The 25,797-nt window shown below is 43.5% G+C and overlaps 1 protein-coding gene and 1 long non-coding RNA gene across 4 annotated transcripts in view; one reads left to right on the top strand and one right to left on the bottom strand.

Annotated features, from left to right (window-relative positions):
* The window catches only part of LOC118389972 (protein turtle homolog B-like), a 199,097-nt gene that overhangs the window by 138,221 nt on the left and 35,079 nt on the right, over positions 1 to 25,797 (bottom strand). For all 3 annotated transcript variants that reach the window (XM_035780029.2, XM_035780030.2, XM_052529798.1), the window contains exon 2: positions 12,751 to 12,942. In XM_035780029.2, coding sequence (XP_035635922.1) covers positions 12,751 to 12,942 — 192 coding nt within the window. The remainder of the gene's footprint in view (positions 1 to 12,750; positions 12,943 to 25,797) is intronic.
* Positions 12,012 to 19,687, top strand: LOC118389974 (uncharacterized). The gene is made up of 3 exons (XR_004826890.2): positions 12,012 to 12,117; positions 18,891 to 19,008; positions 19,087 to 19,687. It is a non-coding gene; the product is annotated as an uncharacterized LOC118389974 (long non-coding RNA).

Raw genomic sequence — 25,797 nt, 5'->3', positions numbered from 1 at the left:
GTCTGTTTCTATCCATCTGCTTTTGTCATCATAACACCACGTGTCCATCTGTACTCATCTCTGTCTATCAGTGTATGTACAGTGCCTTTAACTTTTTCCACATTTTGTTACGTTACAGCCTTATTCTAAAATGGATTATTATCCATAAATAAAGACCCTCAGCACTCGAAATTGAGCTCAGGTGCACCCTGTTTCCATTGATCATCCTTGAGATGTTTCTACAACTTGATTGGAGAACACTTGTGGTAAATTCAATTGATTGGACATGATTTGGAAAGGCTAGTTAGCCAGATCTAAGTATGGTGATTTGTCCTGGATTGTCCTCCATTAATTGTAAGTAAACTGTAACTTGTTTGAGTCTATATAAGGTCAACAGTTGACAGTGCATGTCATAGCAAAAACCAAGCAATGAGGTCGAAGGAATTGTCCATAGAGCTGCGAGACAGGATTGTGTCGAGTCACAGATCTGGGGAAGGGTATCAAAACATTTCTGCAGCATTGAAGGTCCCCAAGAACACAGTGGCCTCTATCATTCTTAAATGGAAGAAGTTTGGAACCACCAAGACTCTTCCTAGAGCTGGCCGCACGGCCAAACTGAGAAATCGAGGGAGAAGCGCCTTGGTCAGTGAGGTGATGGTCACTCTAGAGTTCCTCTGTGGAGATGGGAGAACCTTCCAGAAGGACAACCATCTCTGCAGCACTCCACCAATCAGGCCTTTATGGTAGAGTGGCCAGACGGAAGCCACTCCTCAGTAAAAGGCACATGACAGCTTGCTTGGAGTTTTCCCCTAAAAGGCCCCTAAAGGACTCTCAGGCCAAGAGAAACAAGATTAGGTAAATGTACTGAAGAAAATTTGTAGGCTTGCTTCAGCTGAATAATACGATTTGTAGCCTACCATAGCCATTTGATCTTTGATATATATTAAATGAGTGAATTCTTTCAAAAAGGCATAAAACCTAGATTGAACTCTTTGGCCTGAATGACAAGTGGCACGTCTGCAGCAAACCTGACACCATCCCTACGGTGAAGCATGGTGGTGGCAGCATCTTGCTGTGGAGATGTTTTTCAGCAGCAGGGACTGGGAGACTAGTCAGAATTGAGGGAAATATGAACAGAGCAAAGTACAGAGAGATCCTTGATGAAAACCTGCTCCAGAGCACTCAGGAGCTCAGACTGGGGTGAAATTTCACCTTCCAACAGGACAACGACACTAAGCACAGATGCCAAGACAACGCAGGTGTGGCTTCGGGACAAGTCTCTGAATGTCCTTGAGTGGCCCAGCCAGAGCCCGGACTTGAACCAGATCAAACATCTCTGAAGAGACCTGAAAATAGCTGTGCAGCGAAATTCCCATTCCAACCTTACAGATCTTGAGAGGGTCTTCAGAGAAGAATGGTAAAAACTCTCCAAATACAGGTGTGCCAAGCGTCATACCCCAGAATACTCAAGGCTGTAATCGCTGCCAAAGGTGCTTCAACAAAGTACTAAGTAAACGGTCTGAATACATATGTAAATGTGATATTTCAGTTTTGCTTTGTCATTACGGGGTATTGTGTGTAGATTGAGGGAAAAAAACTATTTAATCAATTTTAGAACAAGGTTGTAACCTAACAAAATTTGGAAAAAGTAAAGGGGTCTGAATACTTTCCGAATGCACTGTACATGCATATGTGTTTATATCTGTATATACTGTTTGCCTGAATGTCTATATCGGTGTTTCTTTATTTTTCTGTGTGTACCAATGCTTTATATATACACTCGATGACTGTGTTGAATCCATCGTGCCTCCATCTTGGCACTCCCCCACCCTTGTAAAAAAATATGTTGGAAGGTATAGAAATGCATTTATACATGTCTACATTCATTGTTGTTTTTTACACATTTATTATATTACAGACACCTTAATGCATACTTTGAAATTATATTATGTGAGCTAAACATTAAAAAATGATACGTAACAAATATATAAGAAATTGTTAAATACATACATATGGAGGACTGATCCTACAACCGGTGGCTTCAAAGCCTCTCAATGGCCAATACATAGCACCAGTAATCCAGGTTTTATATACATAATTGGTGTGTACAGGTAGGGCAGCAGCATGAATCCTCAGGTCTAGAGTACCACTCAGTCAGACCTCTTCTCTGAGCTAATGATGACACAAGTCCAGCTGTTACACTTGTCCCTCCTTTCCCTCTTCTCTCCTCTCATTCCTCAAATGACATCATACCTGTCAGTGCATGTCAGACTGCCACACCTAGTGATTGTCATATCAAATCAAATGGGATGATATTGTGAGAGGAGCCATCTACAATTCACACTAGCTCCAACGCAAACCTGAGAGGATTCCTAATAAGTTCTGCTAAACTTCGACATAAGGGCAATGTGGATGTTGTCGCTTTGAGGAACTTATGCAACTCTAGTCTTTTTTGGGGCCTTACTTGGAGATCCTCATTGATATTGGAGAGTGGCTGTGGTTGAAGAATGGCTCTCACACTGTAGCGAATATTGGAGATCAGTGTTGGAGATCTATACTTCAGAAGGATAACAGCCTGCCTGGCCAATAGAAAGGAAGGAATGCTTTAAAAGTCAGCTATATTTTTTAAGTGGGGATGGGAGAGAGGGGGGAAACTACACGGACATGGAGGTTGAAGATAGTACCAAAGTTGTGGGACATGCTGGAAGTGTAGGTACAGGTAAATAGAGTCCTCTACTCAGTGGAGTGGCCAGTATCTGTGCCACAGTTAATGTAACCGTTACTGTGGCTCTTTTTCTTTGAAACAAGTGTATCACAATCTTTTGGTTTCAGAAAAAATGCCTGATCCAACGCTGAGTGCTTGTTTCTATAGAAACACAGGGCATAGGGAGAGAAATCCGGTTTGGCTTGTTATTAGGGCAAGTGTATGGAAAGTCATCAGTTTGGGGACAATGTTTCTCTAAGGTCGCCATGTGCAATCTTCGACAGCAATGTTCTCAAGAATTGCAAGGGGATGACGGTTGGAATATTCCATATGTTGGGTTATTTTGGGGGATCTGGTATGCCTGCTACATTGACCATCAGCAATAACAAAGAGACCCTTTAAAGCGATCTTAATCCATTTGCAGTCAAAGGTAGGCAGACTGTCTTTCTAGCACAGATTGGAATATGTTCCGGGATTCTTCCGATGGCATTCAGGAGTACACCACATCAGTCACTGGCTTCATCAATATGTGCATTGATGATGTCGTCCCCATAGTGACCGTTTGTACATACCCCAACTAGAAGCCATGGATTACAAGCAACATCCGCACTGTGCTAAAGGGTAGAGCTGCCGCTTTCAAGGAGTAGGACTCTAACCCGGAATCTTATAAGAAATCCCGCTATGCCCTCCAACGAACCATCAAACAGGCAAAGCGCCAATACAGGACTAAGATTTAATCGTACTACACCGGATCAGACGCTCGTCAGATGTGGCAGGGCTTGCAAACTATTATGGACTATAAAGGAAAGCACAACCGAGAGCTGCCCAGTGACACAAGCCTACCAGACGAGCCAAATTACTTCTATGCTCGCTTCGAGTCAAGTAACACTGAAGCATGCATGAGAGCATCAGCTGTTCCGGACGACTGTGTGATCACGCTCTCCGCAGCTGATGTGAGTAAGACCTTTAAACAGCTCAACATTCACAAGGCCGCAGGGCCAGACGGATTACCAGGACGTGTACTCCGTGCATGCGCTAACCAACTGGCAAGTGTCTTCACTGACATTTTCAACCTGTCTGACTGAGTCTGTAATACCAACATTCAAACAGACCACCATAGTCCCTGTGCCCAAGAATACTAAGCCTACTCCCGGGTGGCGCAGTGGTCTAGGGCACTGCATCACGGTGCTAGCTGTGCCACCAGAGACTCTGGGTTCGCGCCCACAATTGGCTTCGTCCGGGTTAGGGAGGGCTTGGCCGGTAGGGATATCCTTGTCTCATCGCGCACCAGTGACTCCTGTGGCGGGCCGGGCGCAGTGCACGCTAACCAAGGTCGCCAGGTGCACAGTGTTTCTTCCGACACATTGGTGCTGCTGGCCTCCGGTTTGGATGCGCGCTGTGTTAAGAAGCAGTGCAGCTTGGTTGGGTTGTGTTTCGGAGGATGCATGGCATTTGTCTCTCCCGAGCCCGTATGGGAGTTGTAGCGATGAGACAAGATAGTAATTGGATACCACGAAATTGGGGAGAAAAGGGGGTAAAAGAAAGTAAAAGTTTTAAAAAGAATACTAAGCCTAAACGATCCGTAGCACTCACGTCTGTAACCATGAAGTGCTTTGAAAGGCTGGTCATGGCTCACATCAACACCATTATCCCAGAAACCATATACCCACTCCAACTTGCATACCGCACCAACTCAAAACTCCCCTTTCCCACCTGAACAAAAGAAACACTTATGTGAGAATGCTATTCATTGACTACAACACCATAGTGCCCTCAAAGCTCATCACTAAGCTAAGGACCCTGGGACTAAACACCCTCTGTAACTGGATCCTGGACTTCCTGACAAGCCGCCCCCAGGTGGTAAGGGTAGGTAACAACACAGCCGCTACGCTGATCCCCAACACGGGGAACAGGGGTGCGTGCTCAGTCCCCTCCTGCACTCCCTGTTCACTCATGACTGCATGGCCAGGCACGACTCCAACACCATCATCAAGTTTGCCGATGACACAACAGTGATAGGCCTGATCACCAACAATGATGAGACAGCCTATAGGGAGAAGGTCAGAGACCTGGCCGTGTGGTGCCAGGACAACAACCTCTCCCTCAACATGATCAAGACAAAGGAGATGATTGTGGACTACAGTAGAAGGAGGACAGAGCACGCCCCCATTCTCATTGACGGGGCTGCAGTGGAGCTGGTTGAGAACTTTAAGTTCCTTGGTGTCCACATAACCAACAACCTATCATGGTCCAAACACACTAAGACAGTCGTGAAGAGGGCATGACAAAGCCTATTCCCCCTCAGGAGACTGAAAAGATTTGGCAAGAGTCCTCAGATCCAACCGCAACGCACTACAGAGGGTAGTACATCACTGGGGCCAAGCTTCCCTCCATCCAGGATCTCTATAGCAGAAGGCCCTAAAAATGGTCAAAGACCCCAGCCACCCTAGTCATAGACTGTTCTCTCTGCTACCGCACGGCAAGCAGTACCGGAGCGCCAAGTCTAGGTCCAAAAGGCTTCTTGGTCCAAAACAGCTTCTACCCCCAAGCCATACGACTCCTGAACAGCTAATCAAACGGCTACTCAGACCCCTCTTTTACGCTACTGCTACTCTCTGTTTATTATCTATGCACGGTCAATTTAACTCTACCTACATGTACATATTACCTGAATGACCTCGACTAACCGGTGCCCCCGCACATTGACTCTGTACCGGTACCCCTGTATATAGCCTACCTATTGTTATTTTACTGCTGCTGTTAATTATTTGTTAAACTTATTTTCTATTTATTTGCATTTTTTTGTTACTTATCTATTTTTTACTGAACACATTTTTCTTCTTAACTTCTTAAAGCATTGTTGGATAATTAAGGGCTTGTAAGTAAGCATTTCACTGTAAGGTCTACTACACCTGTTGTATTCGGCGCATGTGACAAATACAATTTGATTTGATTTATCATATTCTCTATGAAGACAGTCAAATGCAGACCCAAGTCAATGGTGTTTGAACTGAGGTCTCATTTAGGCCCAGAATGTGGTGTATGACAGACTCTTTGTAGCTCCTAATGGAACAAGCCAAACACCATAGATAAATGGTCCTCTCTCATACAAAGTGGAAATGCCTTCCTGCCAATACACAAAGCCTTTTCATTGGCTTGGGGTGGCTAGACGGCACGACACCGAAACAAAGATGCACCTTGTTGGCACGACAGACGGAGGGCCGCCCTTCGCCCAGAGGAAGCAGTGCCCCCTCAGTGCCCTCCATGGTGAAAAAAACAGCTGTCCAATCTACAATGGGCACAACTCAGACCTCTGTGTGAATAAGAAGTGCAATTGATTCCTAGCCTTGACGCTGACCATCCTTCTGTTCCGGCGCTGATCCATCCTCACTGTGTTCCATTGTAACTCACAGTAGAGGGAGGCAGAAGTCAGTTAGCGGCGACTAGAGCTTCGGATCCAGCAGTAACATTAATTGAAAAGGGCCCCTGTTCAGTAGCTACTGCAGCGCAGCAGGGAAAAATTGGCTGAAGTTTAAAGCACGGGTTGTCAATCTCTGTGAGGGTTGTCAAATGTAATTTGTGCCGGGGTGCGAGGAGCTGTCTAAAAACAGCAACGGGGAAGATTGTAGAGGAGAAGCATAAATCCTTTGAAAGGTATTCCAACAATAAAAAAATGCCTATGATCTAGAGCTGGCTGGGAGCTATTTTAGAAGATTGAAAATGTTCTACCACCTTCAATTATTTGTCTCTTGATGCACTAAAACACTGTCCATATGATTTAAGTCTTTGATCCAGTAAAATGTTATTAATCACAATTAATCGGTCAATGTATCACTTCGATGCCATTTAGCCATATAATAATTCTGTTGACTATTGTTCTCTAAATGATGATTTACACTGAACAAAATTATAAAAACAACATGCAAAGTCTTGGTCCCATGTTTCATGAGCTGAAATAAAATATTAAAGAAACTGTCCGTACTTCACCCATTGAGCATGTTTGGGATGCTATGGATCTACGTGTACGACAGCATGTTCCAGTACCCGCCAATATCCAGCAACTTTGCACAGACATTGAAAAGGAGTGGGACAACATTCCACAGGACACAATTAACAGACTGACTAACTCTATGCGAAGGAGATGTGTCATGCTCCACGAGACAAATGGTGGTCACACCAGATAGTGACTGGTTTTCTGATCCACGGCCATGTCTTTTTTTTAAAGGTATCTGTCACCAACAGATGCATATCTGTATTCCCAGTCTTGAGAAATTCATAGATTCGGGCCTAATGAATTTACTTCAATTGAATGGTTTCCTTGTATGACCTGTAACTAAATAAAATCTTTGAAATTGTTGCATGTTGCGTTTATATATTTTTTCTGTATAGTTTGCAGCTTCAACCTAATCAAGTAGTCAGCAATACATAAAGAGGCATACTTTGTCCCCAGTGTCCCTGTTGTAGATTCCGATGTAACCTAACTGAAGGAACTGCTCAGACTTTGGCCTGATGTAGAAATCCTCAACCGCTCTCATTAACATTTACTGTGAGTACAACCATTAAAATAGCATATTCTGCCCCTGGCGACATCTGATAAACTATCAGGTTTCATTTGAGCTTTTCTAAAACGGACATGCTCAGTAAATTACCACACGCCTTTTCTGTGGTTGCTCCGTATCTGTAATGTTCCAATCGCCCAGATGAAGAAGACAAAAACACATGGTCCGACACACTTTGGACCCATCACCTCTACCGTTACGCACTTCTGGTCTGGAGGCCTTTCAACTTCTGCTCCTGTTTGAAGTGCAATGGCATACCACCTGGGTGGGTATTCTCCCCCAACCGATTGTCCACAGGTTATTGAAGTCAGCAGAGCTATTCTGAGAGGTTGTCTGTCCTTTTCCCAAAGGGCAGTGATTGTCTAAAAGCCATTGCTGAGTTTCACGTGCTTAATACAAATATATTAAAATATAAATAGGATATTTCTCCAATTTACATGATTGAGATTAATAAAATCACCTTTGAGGGAACACATCTTTCTCATGATTATGGATTCCTTTCCTTTGCTCTTATTTCCTGTTATTATAAAGAGTCTTGATTCCCAGAGACTGACATGGAGGCCAGAGTCCTATAGACTCTATCTATACTGAACAAAAATATAAACTCAACATGCAACAATTTCAAAGATTTTACTGAGTTGCAGTTCCTATAAGGAAATCAGTCTATTTAAATTATTTCATTATGCCCTAATGTCACGCCCTGGCATTAAAGAGCCTTTTTATTTCTCTATTTTTGGTTAGGTCAGGGTGTGATTAGGGTGGGCATTCTAGGTTTTCTATGTTGGTGTGTTTTTTTTCCCAATCGGAGGCAGCTGTCTATCATTGTCTCTGATTGGGAATCAGATATAAGTTGTCAGTTTCCTTTTGGGTTTTGTGGGACATTTGTTTGTTGCTTTATTGCACAACTAGCTTTATGTTCGGTTTGTGTGCATTGGTTTTCCCCAGTGTTACGTTTTCAAATAAAGAGAGAATGTACGCCTACCACGCTGCACCTTGGTCCGGTCATTTATCATCCGACGACGAGCGTAACACTTAATCTATGAATTTCACATGATTGGGCAAGGGCACAGTCATTGGTGGGCCTGGCTCCCAAGTGGGTGGGCCTATGGCCTCCCAAGTGGGTGGGCCTATGGCCACCCATCCACTGGAGAGGCAGGCCCAGCCAATAAAAATTAGTTTTCCCCATAAAAAGGCTTTATTAGAAGCAGAAAGACTACTCAGCACCCCCTCAGACGATCCCACAGGTGAAAAAGCCAGATGTGTAGGTCCTGGGCTGGTGTGGTTAAACGTGGTCTGTGGTTGTGAGGCCGGTTGGACGTACTGCCAAATTCTCTATAACGACGTTGGAGGCAGCTTATTCTCTGGCAACAGGTCTGGTGGACATTCCTGCAGTAAACATGCCAATTGCACGCTCCTTCAAAACTTCAGACATCTATGGCATAGTTTTGTGTGACAAAATTACACACTATAGAGTAGCATTTTATTGTCCCCAGCACAAGGTGCACCTGTGTAATGATCATGCTGTTTAATCAGCTTCTTGATATGCCACACCTGTCAGGTGGATGGATTATCTTGACGAAGGAGAAATGCTCACTAACAGGGATGAAACAAATATGTGCTCAGAATATATGAGAGAAATACGATTTTTATGTGTATGGAACTTTTCTGGGATCTCTTATTTCAGCTCATGAAACATGGAACCAACACTTTACAGGTTGCATTTATATTTTTGTTCAGTATATAATACAGTATGTCTCTGTTGGAACCATGTGACATCAAACACGCAAGTGACTTGCTACTTGGCTGCTCAGTCAGCTATCTGGCTACAGTATTAACTATTCTGCTTCATGGCTGGGTTATCGGTCATAATCAGTCGTTTATAATACATTATAAAGAAGGCATTCATAGCGACTGCCTCCGACTCCAAATCCTAGAGATTTTGCTGTGGGAGCCTGGCTCTGCATTGTAAAGGCACTTTAACAGAAACCTCCACTTTGTCTGATGCAGACTGCAGATAATCTTTTGACTGGCTCCCAACCAAAGGGATTATAGTGTGCTAATCATATATGTCATATTAACAGTATAATTCATCTAATGGGAGTGATGTTATTTAAGGGATCAAAGGGAAGCAGATTGTTTTCCACTGTGATCATTCTAGGATACCTTTAATAGCGAAATATATGACCTAGGAACAAATGCACCTGTAAAATCAATGGAGTTTATTATCCATTTTAAAGGAAGACATCTTTGTATCTTCATCCTCATTATATATTGATCTATTTTATCAATAAGAATTGAAGCACATTTTACACCCATTCATTATACCTAATAACACCTGTCAAAGAACAACAATATTATGGTCTCATATCTAAAGCAGAGATCAGCCATATGTCATGTTTCACAAGCAGTATCACACTTCTTGCACCTGAGAAGGGGATATGTCTTACAGAGCATTTGATTGCCACTGTGGGTGTAAGGGGAGGGTTGTGAGAGTGTGGGCGTTGATGGTATGTCCTATACAGAGACAACCTCCCCTAGACTGCAGTGAAAATCCCAAAAGTGCTCCGTTCCTTAAACACACTCGATCTTGTGAATCTGAAAACACTTTAGCCTCTCTGATCATTTGAAAGTGTTTTTTTATTGAGACAGACAAATGATATGGAAGGGGGAGATTCAGAGTAGCGGTGGGGACGGGATTTATATACAGCGGGGGGGAAAAGTATTTAATCAGCCACCAATTGTGCAAGTTCTCCCACTTAAAAAGATGAGAGAGGCCTGTAATTTTCATCATAGGTACACTTCAACTATGACAGAAGAAATGAGAGAAAAAAAATCCAGAAAATCACATTGTAGGATTTTTAATGAATTTATTTGCAAATTATGGTGGAAAATAAGTATTTGGTCACCTACAAACAAGCAAGATTTCTGGCTCTCACAGACCTGTAACTTCTTCTTTAAGAGGCTCCTCTGTCCTCCACTCGTGACCTGTATTAATGGCACCTGTTTGAACTTGTTATCAGTATAAAAGACACCTGTCCACAACCTCAAACAGTCACACTCCAAACTCCAGTATGGCCAAGACCAAAGAGCTGTCAAAAGACACCAGAAACAAAATTGTAGACCTGCACCAGGCTGGGAAGACTGAATATGCAATAGGTAAGCAGCTTGGTTTGAAGAAATCAACTGTGGGAGCAATTATTAGGAAATGGAAGACATACAAGACCACTGATAATCTCCCTCGATCTGGGGCTCCACGCAAGATCTCACCCCGTGGGGTCAAAATGATCACAAGAACGGTGAGCAAAAATCCCAGAACCACACGGGGAGACCTAGTGAATGACCTGCAGAGAGCTGGGACCAAAGCAACAAAGCCTACCATCAGTAACACACTATGCCGCCAGGAACTCAAATCCTGCAGTGCCAGATGTGTCCCCCTGCTTAAGCCAGTACATGTCCAGGCCCGTTTGAAGTTTTCTAGAGAGCATTTGGATGATCCAGAAGAAGATTGGGAGAATGTCATATGGTCAGATGAAACCAAAATTGAAATTTTTGGTAAAAACTCAACCTGTCGTGTTTGGAGGACAAAGAATGCTGAGTTGCATCCAAAGAACACCATACCTACTGTGAAGCATGGGGGTGGAAACATCATGCTTTGGGGCTGTTTTTCTGTAAAGGGACCAGGATGACTGATCCGTGTAAAGGAAAGAATGAATGGGGCCATGTATCGTGAGATTTTGAGTGAAAACCTCCTTCCATCAGCAATGGCATTGAAGATGAGACGTGGCTGGGTCTTTCAGCATGACAATGATTCCAAACACACCGCCCGGGCAACGAAGGAGTGGCTTCGTAAGAAGCATTTCAAGGTCCTGGAGTGGCCTAGCCAGTCTCCAGATCTCAACCCTATAGACAATCTTTGGAGGGAGTTGAAAGTTCGTGTTGCCCAGCAACAGCCACAAAATATCACTGCTCTAGAGGAGATCTGCATGAAGGAATGGGCCAAAATACCAACAACAGTGTGTGAAAACCTTGTGAAGACTTACAAAAAACATTTGACCTCATTGCCAACAAAGGGTATATAACAAGTATTGAGATAAACTTTTGTTATTGACCAAATACTTATTTTCCACCATAATTTGCATTTAAATTCATTAAAAATCGTACAATGTGATTTTCTGGATTTTTTTCCCCTCATTTTGTCTGTCATAGTTGAAGTTTACCTATGATGAAAATTACAGGCCTCTCTCATCTTTTTAAGTGGGAGAACTTTCACAATTGGTGGCTGACTAAATACTTTTTTGCCCCACTGTATATGCTGAGGTGTAACGATGTTGGCTGAGAGTCGGGAAGCAAGTTCAGGGAGTGTGTGTTTTAATAAGTAAACACAACATAATACAAAAATAAGAAACACGAACAATGCAGACATGACACAGAAACAATGACGCCTGGGGAAGGAACCAAAGGGAGTGACATTGTATCGGCTGTCCTCTTCGTCTGAGGAGGAAGGATTGGACCAATATGCAGCGTGGTAAGTGTCCATGTTCATATTTATTAAACTCAGAACACTAAGACCAAAATAAGAAAAATAGACCAACACAAAACAGTTCTGTCTGGTGCAGACACAGAGACAGAAAACAACTACCCACAACTCAAGGGCAAAACCAGGCTGCCTAAGTATGGTTCTTAATCAGAGACAACGATTGACAGCTGCCTCTGATTGGGAAACATACCAGGCCAAACACATAGAAATACAAACAGAACAAAACATAGAATGCCCACCCCAACTCATGCCCTGACCAGAGACATAACAAAAGGAACTAAGGTCAGGACGTGACAGACATATAAAGGGCAGGTAATCAAGGAGGTGATGGAGTCCAGGTGAGTGTCATAATGCGTGTAACTTTGGTGACAGTTGTGTGCCATAACGAGCAGCCTGGTGCTCGGAGAGGGAGCACACGTGACATGAGGGGTGATGTTTATGTGCTGCATGTTGCAGCATTACTTGCTAGACCAGGCACGACCGTGCACGATTTCAGAGTAAATTTAATTACTATAGTAATTGCCTAAACAGCTTTACTTTGAATTCATGCCCAAGGCTGGTCTACCAGGTAACATATAGCATAAATAAACTACATTGAGTGTACAAAACATTAAGAACACCTGCTCTTTCCATGACATAGACCGACCAGGTGAATCCAAGTGAAAGCTATGATCCCTTATTGATGTCAATTGTTAGTGTCAAAAACTGCAACGCTGCTGGGGTTTTTATACTCAACAGTTTCCCATGTGTATCAAGAATGGTCCACCACCCAAAGGACATCCAGCCAACTGGATACAACTGTGGGAAGCATTGGAGTCAACATGGGCCAGCATCCCTGTGGAACGCTTTCAACACCTTGTCGAAGAGGGGCTGAATAGGTGTACAAAATGACATTGACAAAACTGACCAACGGCAACAAACTGTGACACCAGTGGTTTGGGGCTAATGAAGAGGGAGAGGTGTTCTCTTACCGGCGTACTCCGGGTCCACATGAGGCGGGTGGAAGCGGAAGTTGATGAAGAAGGGGATGGGCACTCCGAACTTGAACCATTCCACCACATAGGGCTGGCCGTTCAGGGGGTGGGCCACATCGCATCCCAGGATGACGTTCTCTCCAGCGCGCGCCGTCACAAACTGGGGCTCCTCTCGCACGCCGTGGGCACCTGGGAAACGGTGAGGGGGCGGGCATTGTGAGTATCCTTGTAACAGCTAGGGACAATACTTAATTGTGGTGAAATAACCAACCGAAAGCAACCTTGAAGCAAAAGGGTAATCTTTTATTTGCATAGCATCCACATTGTGTCTTAGAGTTCCAACATCAACCACAAACATTTTGTTTGTTTTTTCACATGTAAGATAAGAAAGCCTCCTTGAAAATGTTCATGAAGTACAATATTCACAAAACTTGATATACAGTGGTACATCATCGAACATACGTCCCTCCCGTCTTCAAGAGAGCGAGAGTTGCACCCCTTCTGAAAAAACCTACACTCGATCCCTCCGATGTCAACAACTACAGACCAGTATCCCTTCTCTCTTTTCTCTCCAAAACTCTTGAGCGTGCCGTCCTTGGCCAGCTCTACCGCTATCTCTCTCAGAATGACCTTCTTGATCCAAATCAGTCAGGTTTCAAGACTAGTCATTCAACTGAGACTGCTCTTCTCTGTATCACGGAGGCGCTCCGCACTGCTAAAGCTAACTCTCTCTCCTCTGCTCTCATCCTTCTAGACCTATCGGCTGCCTTCGATACTGTGAACCATCAGATCCTCCTCTCCACCCTCTCCGAGTTGGGCATCTCCGGCGCGGCCCACGCTTGGATTGCGTCCTACCTGACAGGTCGCTCCTACCAGGTGGCGTGGCGAGAATCTGTCTCCTCACCACGCGCTCTCACCACTGGTGTCCCCCAGGGCTCTGTTCTAGGCCCTCTCTTATTCTCGCTATACACCAAGTCACTTGGCTCTGTCATAACCTCACATGGTCTCTCCTATCATTGCTATGCAGACGACACACAATTAATCTTCTCCTTTCCCCCTTCTGATGACCAGGTGGCGAATCGCATCTCTGCATGTCTGGCAGACATATCAGTGTGGATGACGGATCACCACCTCAAGCTGAACCTCAGCAAGACGGAGCTCCTCTTCCTCCCGGGGAAGGACTGCCCGTTCCATGATCTCGCCATCACGGTTGACAACTCCATTGTGTCCTCCTCCCAGAGCGCTAAGAACCTTGGCGTGATCCTGGACAACACCCTGACGTTCTCAACTAACATCAAGGCGGTGTCCCGTTCCTGTAGGTTCATGCTCTACAACATCCGCAGAGTACGACCCTGCCTCACACAGGAAGCGGCGCAGGTCCTAATCCAGGCACTTGTCATCTCCCGTCTTGACTACTGCAACTCGCTGTTGGCTGGGCTCCCTGCCTGTGCCATTAAACCCCTACAACTCATCCAGAACGCCGCAGCCCGTCTGGTGTTCAACCTTCCCAAGTTCTCTCACGTCACCCCGCTCCTCCGCTCTCTCCACTGGCTTCCAGTTGAAGCTCGCATCCGCTACAAGACCATGGTGCTCGCCTACGGAGCTGTGAGGGGAACGGCACCTCAGTACCTCCAGGCCCTGATCAGGCCCTACACCCAAACAAGGGCACTGCGTTCATCCACCTCTGGCCTGCTCGCCTCCCTACCACTGAGGAAGTACAGTTCCCGCTCAGCCCAGTCAAAACTGTTCGCTGCTCTGGCCCCCCAATGGTGGAACAAACTCCCTCACGACGCCAGGACAGCGGAGTCAATCACCACCTTCCGGAGACACCTGAAACCCCACCTCTTCAAGGAATACCTAGGATAGGGTAAGTAAGATTTAGATGCAAGTGGCTGTTCCACTGGTTGTCATAGGTGTTTGCACCAATTTGTAAGTCGCTCTGGATAAGAGCGTCTGCTAAATGACTTAAATGTAATGTAAATGTAATAAACAGAAGACCTAACCTAAATTACACTGATTGGGCCACAGTGCCTTATTCAACCATAAGGTCTTCTTATTTGTTAGAACATCTGCCTTTTAAGTAGCCTCCTCCACTTCCACCATCCTGGTTTACTTTTTCTCTCACGTAGAGAGTACCCTGTTTGTGATGACAGAGAACTACAGGTGTCAACTCAAGGTGGCGACAACAAATGCCATCCTGAGCTAAGACCAATAGTTTTAGGAATGGAATATAAAGGACATAGCTCTGTGTGTGGGAAAAAAACTGTGCACTTTGTCTTGATACCATCACCAGTTGCTGCCGTGGCATGAGGCTTTCTACGAGTCTGAGACACTCACTTGAGAAAGCTATGGTACACGCTCACAAAAACACACACAGACACTACACTGTACATTTACTGGACTTTCATTAGATGCTGTAAAATGTGATGGAACATTTCTTAACTTCCTTATTTACTTTTTACAAGACATACACTATATGATCAAAGTATGTGGACGCCTGCTCGTCGAACATCTCATTCCAAAATCATGGGAATTAATATGGTGCTTGTCCCCCCTTTGCTGCAATAACAGCATTCACTCTTCTGGAAATGTTTCCACTAGATGTTGGAACATTGTTGCGGGGACTTGCTTCCATAGAGCAACAAGAGCGTTAGTGAAGTCGGGCACTGATGTTGGGCGATTAGGCCCGATTCACAGTCGGCATCCCAATTCATCCCAAAGTTGTTCGATGGGGTTGAGGTCAGGGCTCTGTGCAGGCCTGTCAAGTTCTTCCACACTGATCTCGACAAACCATTTCTGTATGGACCTTGCTTTGTGCAGGGGGCATTGTCACGCTGAAACAGGAAAGGACCTTCCCCAAACTGTTGCCACAAAGTTGGATGCACAGAATTGTCTAGAATGTCACTGCATGTTGTCGTGTTAAGATTTCCCTTCACTGGAACTAAGGGGCAAACCAAACAATGAAAAACAGCCCAAGACAGTTGGCACCATGGATTCCGGCAGGTAGCCTTCTCCTGGCATCTGCCAAACCCAGATTAGTCCGTCGGACTGCTAGTAGGTGAAGCGTGATTCATCACTCCGGAGAACACGTTTCCACTGCTCAAGAGTCCAATGGCAGCGAACTTTACACCACTCCACCCGACGCTTTGCATTGCGCATGGTATTGCGCATCCTAGACGTTTCCACTTCACAATAACAGTACTTACAGTTGACTGGGGCAGCTCTAGCAGGGCAGAAATTTGACAAACTGACTTGTTGGAAAGGTGACATCCTATGACAGTGCCACGTTGAAAGTCACTGAGCTCTTCAGTAAGGTCATTCTACTGCCATTGTTAAATATGGAGATTGCATGGCTGTGTGCTCGATTTTTAACACCTCTCAGCAACTGTTGTGGCTGAAATAGCTGAATCCACTAATTTGAAGGGGTGTCCACAAAATGTTGTATGTATAGTGTAATTCTGCAGACACTGACAGGGAACTTGACATTGTTGATTTATTAAGATGAAGCTGTGTGTACATATGTCCACAGGGCTATCTGTTCTACCAGAGCATTGATCCTCTACTAATTCATGTATGGCTTGGCTTTACAACCGGAAGTGAAGTGTTCTTTCATTTTACCAGTCAATACGGCTAATAAGATGGTGGTCTGCTCACCTCTGTGGCCCATAGGGATGCTTGGGATTATTGGGTTTGTCTTTGAGGATGACCCAGTGCCAGTGGGTTGTTATAGGAATGCTCTACATCCATGTTGCTCTTCAGCTGGTGTCTGCTGGTTTTCGTTTCTCCCTGGTACTTAATTATTGATCTGTTACTGTAACATAATAACCAATGTCTCACCAACTCCTAATTCCCGCTGCTGGGAGGGGGAAATTCACTTTTATTTCCTGGCTAGAATAGGAGTAGGCCTATAGTCAGGGGCCTCGGTGAATGCAACAAATCAAGGAGCAGCAGAGACAGTGACGCTTGTAAACCTTCAAGTTTCCACATCACATTCTGCACTACTGTATACAAACTATAGGGTGAAAGGAAGCCAGCAGCCAGGAAAACTATGTGAAGTACACTTTGTTGAGGAGAGACTCAAGGATATTATTGTATGTTACAAATGACTTAACTCATGTTTACAGCAAGAGGCAGGGAAAACATTTACGGCAAGAGGTTTGAAGCAGGTAAAAACGGCATGAGCTTTTCAAGTGTATATTAAGCCCATATTCAGAGTAGAGGTCGACCGATCAATCGGAATGGCCGATTAATTGTGGCCGATTTCAAGTTTTCATAACAATAGGAAATCGGTATTTTTGGGTGCCGATTTATACCTTTTATTTAACTAGGCAAGTCAGTTAAGAACAAATTCTTATTTTCAATGCCTAGGAACTGTAGGTTAACTGCCTTGTTCAGGGGCAGAACGACAGATTTTCACCTTGTCAGCTCAGGGGTTCCTATCTTGCAACCGCACAGTTAACTATAATATATAATAATATATGCCATTTAGCAGACGCTTTTATCCAAAGCGACTTACAGTCATGTGTGCATACATTCTACATATGGGTGGTCCCGGGAATCGAACCCACTACCCTGGCGTTACAAGCGCCATGCTCTACCAACTGAGCTACAGAAGGACCACACTAGTCCAATGCTCTAACCATTGCACTCCGCGAGTAGCCTGCCTGTTACATGAATGCAGTAGAAGGCAAGGTAAATTGCTAGTTAGCATTAAACTTATCTTATAAAAAACAATCAATTATAATCACTAGTTATAACTACTAATCCAGTTTAGCAGCCAATATTAACCAGGTGAAATTGTGTAATTTCTCTTGTGTTCATTGCACGCAGAGTCAGGGTATATGCAACAGTTTGAGCAGCCTGGCTCATTGCGAACTAATTTGCCAGAATTTTACGTAATTATGACATACATTGATGGTTGTGCAATGTAACAAGAATATTTAGACTTAGGGATGCTACCCGTTAGATAAAATAGCGAACGGTTCCGTATTTCACTGAAATAATAAACGTTTTGTTTTTGAAATTATAGTTTCCGTATTCGATCATTTTAATGACCAAAGGCTCATATTTCTGTGTGTTATTATGTTATAGTTAAATCTGATTTGATAGAGCAGTCTGACTGAGCAGCAGCAGGCCCATAATCATTCATTCAAACAGCATTTTTGTGCGTTTTGCCAGCAGCTTTTCGCAAGCACAGCGCTGTTTATGACTTCAAGCCTATCAGCCTAATGGCTGGTGTAACCAATGTGAAATGGCTAGCTAGTTAGCTTGGTGTGCGCTAATACTGTTTCAAACGTCACTCGCTTTTAGATTTGGAGTAGTTATTCCCCTTGCGCTGCAAGGGCCGTGGCTTTTGTGGAGCGATGGGTAACGATGCTTCGAGTGTGGCTGTTGTCAATGTGTTCCTGGTTCGAGCCCAGGTAGGGGAGAGGAGAGGGACGGAAGCTATACTGTTACACTGGCAATACTATAGTGCCTATAAGAACATCCAATAGTCAAAGGTACATGAAATACAAATTGTAAAGAGAGAAATAGTCCTATAAATACTATATTAACTACAACCTAAAACCTCTTACCTTGGAATATTGAAGTCTCGTGTTAAAAGGAACCACCAACTTTCATATGTTCTCATGTTCTGAGCAAGGAACTTAAACGTTAGCTTTTTTACATGGCACATATTTTACATGGCACATATTATAGGTATGGGCTTTTTAGTTCTCCAATAATCGGTATCGGCGTTGAAAAATCATAATCGGTCGAACTCTAATTCAGAGGCATGAAAAGCTTCAACAGTCACCTTGGCTGGAGGTCAACACAAAATAATAGCTTAATTACCTCACTTTACACTAAACAGAGGATGATTACCATATAATTCCGTTGTATTTGGCTACATGTCGGATGAACCCAAAACAGCTTCATTCTGGGCAGTCGGAGGCTGCTCAAAATGCTTCTTCAGTACAGAGAAATCCTCTCATTCTGTCTTTTTAAGGTATGGAAGTCAGGCACTTACATTGAACGCTATAACTATAACAGGCATATTTACGGTTGCCGAAACATTGCTGTAATGTTGGATGATGGTTTACTATGTGGATCTGTGTGTGTTCTTCTTGTGCTTGGAATGGGCGGATAAATAACAGAGGCTGACGGGAGAGAGCGTATACCCAAGACTCCCCCTGCCTCCCCTACATAGCCCAGCGCTACGGGTTGATTGGATGCCGGTGACATCACCAGCGAGCGAAAACAGGCCTCTGGAAGGTATGACTTCACTGTTTATATTGATGAGAGAGAGGGAGGAGAAACAAGCGTTAATAAGCTCCTCTTCTTTTCCATTAGGATTTTGCCCGGAGTGGGACGGTCAAACGCTTTAATCTCCGAGCTGCAAGAGGGAAGAGTAGAGCATATCCTTCCAGAGAGGTTCACAGACAGCCTATAGAGTGGGCTCTGTTTGAGCATGGCTGTCTGTGTTCAAGAAGATGAGATGTCCTTTCACTCTCGGCTGTAAGGTCGACATTTGGACAGCTGTCACTCAATGGTGTCTCTGTCCGAATTTAATGAGCCCAATCCAAATGTTCTTTATCAGTCCAACCATTTTAAGAGTACAGTATTTCATTATGATTATATTAATAGCTACATTTATCAAACAAACCATTCACTTCTGAACTGTTCCTGAACTGTGCCTGAAGTTTGAAGCACCCTCAATCACACTCCTCGAGAGATTAGAAGTATACATTAAATATGCAAGACTTTACAAACTCATTGAGAGAGACCATTGTTGAATACTAAAGTCCATATGCTAGCTTGCACTGAATACAAAGAATTCTTAAGTTCAGGAAGATGAAATAGTGGTAGATGGCGGAGAAGTTGAACTGAAATGTAAACTCTACAGTCTACACTGTAAATGTCCTTACCTCCAGAAAATACTTATGTTGGGAGTTTTAAAAAATAAAGAAAATTACTTTTTTGAAAATGAACTTAATTGCTCAAAATTAAGTGGGTATTAACCTACAAGTTAAGTGGGTATTAACCCAAAAGGTGTAAACTAATTTGATGATATAGCATATTCAAAATCTATTAATTTAGAGAAACACATAATAGGGTAGTAAAACTACACTGAACAAAAATATAAACGCAACATACAACAATTTAAAATATTTTACTGAGTTACAGTTCATAAAAGGAAATCAGTCAACTGAAATACATAAATTAGGCCCTAATCTATGGATCTCACATGACTGGGAATACAGATATGCATCTGTTGATCTCAGATACCTTAAAGAAAAGGTATGGTCGTGGACCAGTCAGTGACCACCATTGGCTTAATGGGTGACATGTCTGGTGAGTATGTAGGCCATTGAAGAACTGGGACATTTTCAGCTTCCAGGGATTGGATACCAGTTCTTGTGACATGGGGCTATGCATTATCATGCTGAAACATGAGGTGATAGTGGCAGATGAATGGCACGACAATGGGCCTCAGGATCTTGTCACAGTATCTCTGTAAATTCAAATTGCCATAGATAAAAATGCAGTTGTGTTCGTTGTCTGTAGCATTAGAGGTTGCTCATGGCAGAGAAATTAACATTCAATTCTCTGGCAAAAGCTCTGGTGGACATTCCTGCAGTCAGCATGCCAATTGCACACTCCCTCAAAACTTGAGACATCTGTGGCATTGAGTTGTGACAAAACTGCACATTTTAGAGTGGCCTTATATTGTCCCCAGCACAAGGTGCACCTGTGTAATGATCATGCTGTTGAATCAGCTTCTTGATACGCAACACCTGTTATGTGGATGGATTACCTTGGCAAAGGAGGAATGCTCACTAACAGGGATGTAAACACATTTGTTCACAACATTTGAAACAAATAAGCTTTTCATGCATATGGAACATTTGGGATCTTTTTTTCAGCTCATGAAACATGGGACCAACACTTTACATGTTTGGCATTGTTATTACCTAACCAAAAAGTGCCAGAGAAGTAGTGGCAGCCAATAGGCTGAGCACTCAAAGATCAAAGGCAGCATGACTCAGTTTAAGATCAATAAAGGGAGAATTTGCAAAACCATAGAAACTGGATTCATTGTGCCTGACTGTGCAATTATCACACGCAGGGAAGAGAAATCCAGCGGGACACACGCCGTGAAAGAGAATGAATTGTGAAATAGTCCGTTAGCGGTGTTTAACTTATGCAGTAGAAGAAGAAATGGGAAATTTAATATGGAATTGCTTTACCTCCTCGGCCAGACTAATTGCGTTGCTCATCTGTGTATGTCGACTGTCAAAAACCCAAATATCATGGTGGCTTGAGAAACTAATGAAGCACAGAGGGAAGGGCAGGATTTGACCTACTTGGCTCACATGCCCTCCAACGAGTATCACTCACTCATTTTCAATTCAAAGGAGACTCTGCCGGGGTGCACAGAGAGCATCTAATTCTTCCTGCATCACTGCTAGAGTGTAGTCATGGCCTTATTATCATGCCATGAATTCATGTCTATTCAAGTCTACGTATCTAAAGGTAATGGTTACATTGCTGCTTGTAACATCAAAGAGAGTTCTGATACATGTGAGTTTTATTCACAGGACCAAGTGAGAGATTGTTAGTTGGGTTCAGGTATGATAGTACCATTTGAAGGAAACCTTCATTGAGTCTGTCTAGTGTGCACTGCTCGCTAACAGTTTACCTCTCTGCAAGCTAACTCCCTGGTACACCGTCTCTGCCCTGTTGCCCTACACCTATCTCTCCCCCAGAACGGACTCACATGCCAGTTTATTAGGTACAGCCATCTAGTACCGGGTCGGACCCCCCTTTGCCTCCAGAACAGTCTGAATTCTTCAGGGTGACAAGGTGACAGAAACATTCCAAAGGGATGTTGGTCCATGCTGACACGATGGCATCATGCAGTTGCTGCAGATTGGACGAAGGTACATTCATACTGTGAACAGCCCATTTCATCCGTTGTTTTTAGCTGATAGGATTGGAGCTGGGTGTGGTTGCAAAAGCCCATCTGTGACAAGGATGGCCGAGTTGTGTGCAATGGTGTAAAGTACTTAAGTAAAAATACTTTACAGTACTACTTAACTCTTTTTTTGGGGATATTTGTACTATTTATAGTGTTGACTACTTTTACTTTTACTTCACTACATACCTAAAGAAAATGATTTACTTTTTACTCCATATTGGACCATTTTCCCTGACACCCAAAAGTACTTGTTACATTCTGAATGCTTAGCTGACAGGAAAATGGTCCAATTCATGCACTTATCAAGAGAACATCCCTTGTCATCCCTACTGCTTCTGATCTGGCGGATTCACTAAACACACATACTTTGTTTGTAAACGATTAGTTTGTAAACGAGTTTGCTCTCGGGTGTTCGTACATTTTCAAATCAAGAAAATTGTGCCATCTGACATGCTTAATATAAGGAATTTGAAATGTGTGCTTTGGGTGGTACCCTTATGCTGGCTGGGTTTGCAAAGGGGGAGTTAGTATATACATTTGTATAGTGTTTAGTAGTGTCAAACTTGACCACTCAATTGCCCATCTTTAAGCCCAACAAGTTTAGACCAGTTGTGCCAATTACTGGTCAAGGGCTAATAGTGTCTGGAGATTTTGCTTAGTAATAATAATAATAATAATAATAATATATGCCATTTAGTCAAGTAACTAAAGTCAATGTTTGGCCAAACTTAAAAATTGGACATCTCATAGATTGTTGTACATTGAAGATTTGTGATGTTGTACATTTCGACTGATATTATGTCATGCAACCATGCATTCTTCAAGTCATTCCACTACAAGTGTCACGCCCTGTCCTTAGAGAGCCTTTTTATGTCTCTATTTGGTTTGGTCAGGGTATGATTTGGGGTGGGCATTCTATGTTTTGTTTTCTATGATTGTGTTTCTATGTTTTGGCCGGGTATGGTTCTCAATCAGGGACAGCTGTCTACCACGCTGCACCTTGGTCTTCTTCCAGCAACAGCCGTGACAACAAGGTACGTGTTCCCTAAAATCCTTGTCAAAGGTGATTCGGACCAATACCTCCAACAGAAACCACTGAGTGAAGAACCTTATGAGGCCAAACGTTGTGGCGCTGTCAATAAAAGGCGCACACTGCATTAGTGTCCATTCATCGTGCCTCTCCACTGCCTGCTTTCATTGATGGTATTGATGCTCATCATATGTGCCCTAACGACTTTCTTAATACAAATGCACATCCTTTCAGTGCTCCTCTGCTCTCAGAGTGCAGACAAATCCTATCTCACATAAGCTCCAATAAATAACCATAGAGTAGTATGTTAGCATTGATGGACCTCTAATTACGAAAGAGGGGAGGAGGCAGTGCATAACTCAACCACGCAGCGTCGATTAGCATTTTAGAACCTGATGAGAGGCTGCTCCTTTGTGCAGGTTGATTACTTCACCTTAACCTGTTCACCGCTTCTGCAGCAGCCTCCTTTATGATGGATATTGCTTCTGACAGCTCTGTTAATGCCATCTCGTTGCCCCCTTCCCTCTACTTTGCCCTGTGGTCCCCCCTGATATCTCATGTCCCTATAATGCTCTTATATGGTGTGTATGACTTCACTTTGTAGTTGCCCTGTTGATTCATGGTGCCTACAATCCTTGGGGGACCTTGGTGACTCTGTTGATAATTAGTCATTGGACTAAGGTCAGACAGAGGGGTTTTCATATTCCGGGAACTTCTGTTATCTGGTTTCTAAGCTTTACAGACCATCTGAAGCTTTACATCAAAGTCAGCAGGTCAGAAAACATTGCAAAAATGTATATAATGAGATTTGCCTTGAAAGAATCAGTATGGTGAAAAGGTTTGACAGTAAAATAGACATCTTTGTTTGTGAGACAGTGAACAGTATACCATCACCTGCTGATGAATGTAAAGGCTTGGGACTGCCGAGACAGTATGCACAAAACCAGAGCATGCAATTGAACTGTATAGCTCTTAAACAGAGTTTGTACTTATTAGGAGGCAACAGGCAACCTTCATGCAGAAATTTCAGAGGAAGTGGAATTTGAACCTTTTGCCTACTTACACTTAAGATCTCACCACAGAGTGTCTTTGAAGAGGACAAAGTAACTGGGTCTGATTTTGAGACTCTTCCCCCTAGTGTCTGGCTGGAATTAAGGCCAATAGAGATGCACTGACAGTCCCGATTCTCCACCTTTTTCCTGAAGTGTGCACTCACAGACTATCGTGCATGGATGCATACACCAACCTTATGCTTTTAAATCCATGACAGGAGTGTGCAAGTGCACACTTCTGGAAAAGGGTGGAGAATCAGGACAGTCAGTGCAACTCTTACCATACAGGAACGATATAGATGCTCTCTGCAGAGACATCACAGCAAAGGGTTTAGGGTGAGTCCAGCAAATCCAGATAGTTTGTTGGTATTTTATTTTTTATTTATTTCACCTTTATTTAACCAGGTAGGCAAGTTGAGAACAAGTTCTCATTTACAATTGCGACCTGGCCAAGATAAAGCAAAGCAGTTCGACACATACAACGACACAGAGTTACACATGGAGTAAAACAAACATACAGTCAATAATACAGTATAAACAAGTCTATATACGATGTGAGCAAATGAGGTGAGATGTCAGGATTTGGCCAGGGTTGTTCTGGTTTTTGGTCACTAGATGCCCCCATTGTGCCTTTTGACCTTTTATTTTCCCTTGATCCCCATTATTATTTGCACCTGTGCCTCGTTTCCCCTGATTGTATTTAAACCCTTTGTTTTCCTCTGTTCTTTGCTCTGTGTTTGTATGTTAGCACCCAGCCCTAGTACTCTTGTTGATTCCGGTGGACTCTCTTGTGGAATTCTGTTTTTTTTTTGTTCTTGTTTGTTTTTTGAGTGTCTTTTGAGGCTTTTTGTGCTTTGCCTTCCACCTTGTGGATTTGCCTTTTTTGTCTTGGAGGATTACCTTTGTTCTTGTAGGATTCCTTTTGAGGTTGTGGAGTTACATGTTTTCCTGAAGAACTTCACTTTTTACTTCATTAAATACACCGTCTCAAGTACTGCTGTGTCTGCCTCTTCTTCTGGGTTCTGCCGACTATTCGTGGCTCAGTTGGTTAAGTAACTGTTTCTCACTCCGGAGACCTGACAGTGAGATAAGGGAGGTAAAGGCAAAAGAGGCCATGGTGGCAAAGTAAATACAAATAGCAAGTAAAACACTGGAATGGTAGATTTGCAATGGAAGAATGTGCAAAGTAGAAATAAAAATAATGGGGTGCAAAGGAGCAAAATAAATTAATTAATTAAATACAGTAGGGAAAGAGGTAGTTGTTTGTGCTAAATTATAGGTGGGCTATGTACAGGTGCAGTAATCTGTGAGCTGCTCTGACAGCTGGTGCTTAAAGCTAGTGAGGGAGATAAGTGTTTCCAGTTTCAGAGATTTTTGTAGTTCTTTCCAGTCATTGGCAGCAGAGACCTGGAAGGAGAGGTGGCCAAAGAAAGAATTGGTTTTGGGGGTGACTAGAGAGATATACCTGCTGGAGCGTGTGCTACAGGTAGGAGATGCTATGGTGACCAGCGAGCTGAGCTAAGGGGGGACTTTACCTAGCAGGGTCTTGTAGATGACATGGAGCCAGTGGGTTTGGTGACGAGTATGAAGCGAGGGCCAGCCAGCGAGTGCGTACAGGTCACAATGGTGGGTAGAATATGGGGCTTTGGTGACAAAACGGATTGCACTGTGATAGACTGCATCCAATTTTGTTAAGTATGGTTTTGGAGGCTATTTTGTAAATGACATCGCCAAAGTCGAGGATTGGTAGGATGGTCAGTTTTACAAGGGTATGTTTGGCAGCATGAGGGAAGGATGCTTTGTTGCGAAATAGGAAGCCAATTCTAGATTTAACTTTGGATTGGAGATGTTTGATATGGGTCTGGAATTTACAGTTTACAGAGTTTACAGTCTAACCAGACACCTAAGTATTTGTAGTTGTCCACGTATTCTAAGTCAGAGCCGTCCAGAGTAGTGATGTTGGACAGGCGGGCAGGTGCAGGTAGCGATCGGTTGAAGAG

The sequence above is a fragment of the Oncorhynchus keta genome, chromosome 11 (genome assembly GCF_023373465.1).
Source record: "Oncorhynchus keta strain PuntledgeMale-10-30-2019 chromosome 11, Oket_V2, whole genome shotgun sequence".
In the NCBI taxonomy this organism is placed as follows: Eukaryota; Metazoa; Chordata; class Actinopteri; order Salmoniformes; family Salmonidae; genus Oncorhynchus; species Oncorhynchus keta.
The sequence above is the reverse complement of the archived record's forward strand: the minus strand, read 5'-3'. Positions and strand labels throughout refer to the sequence as shown.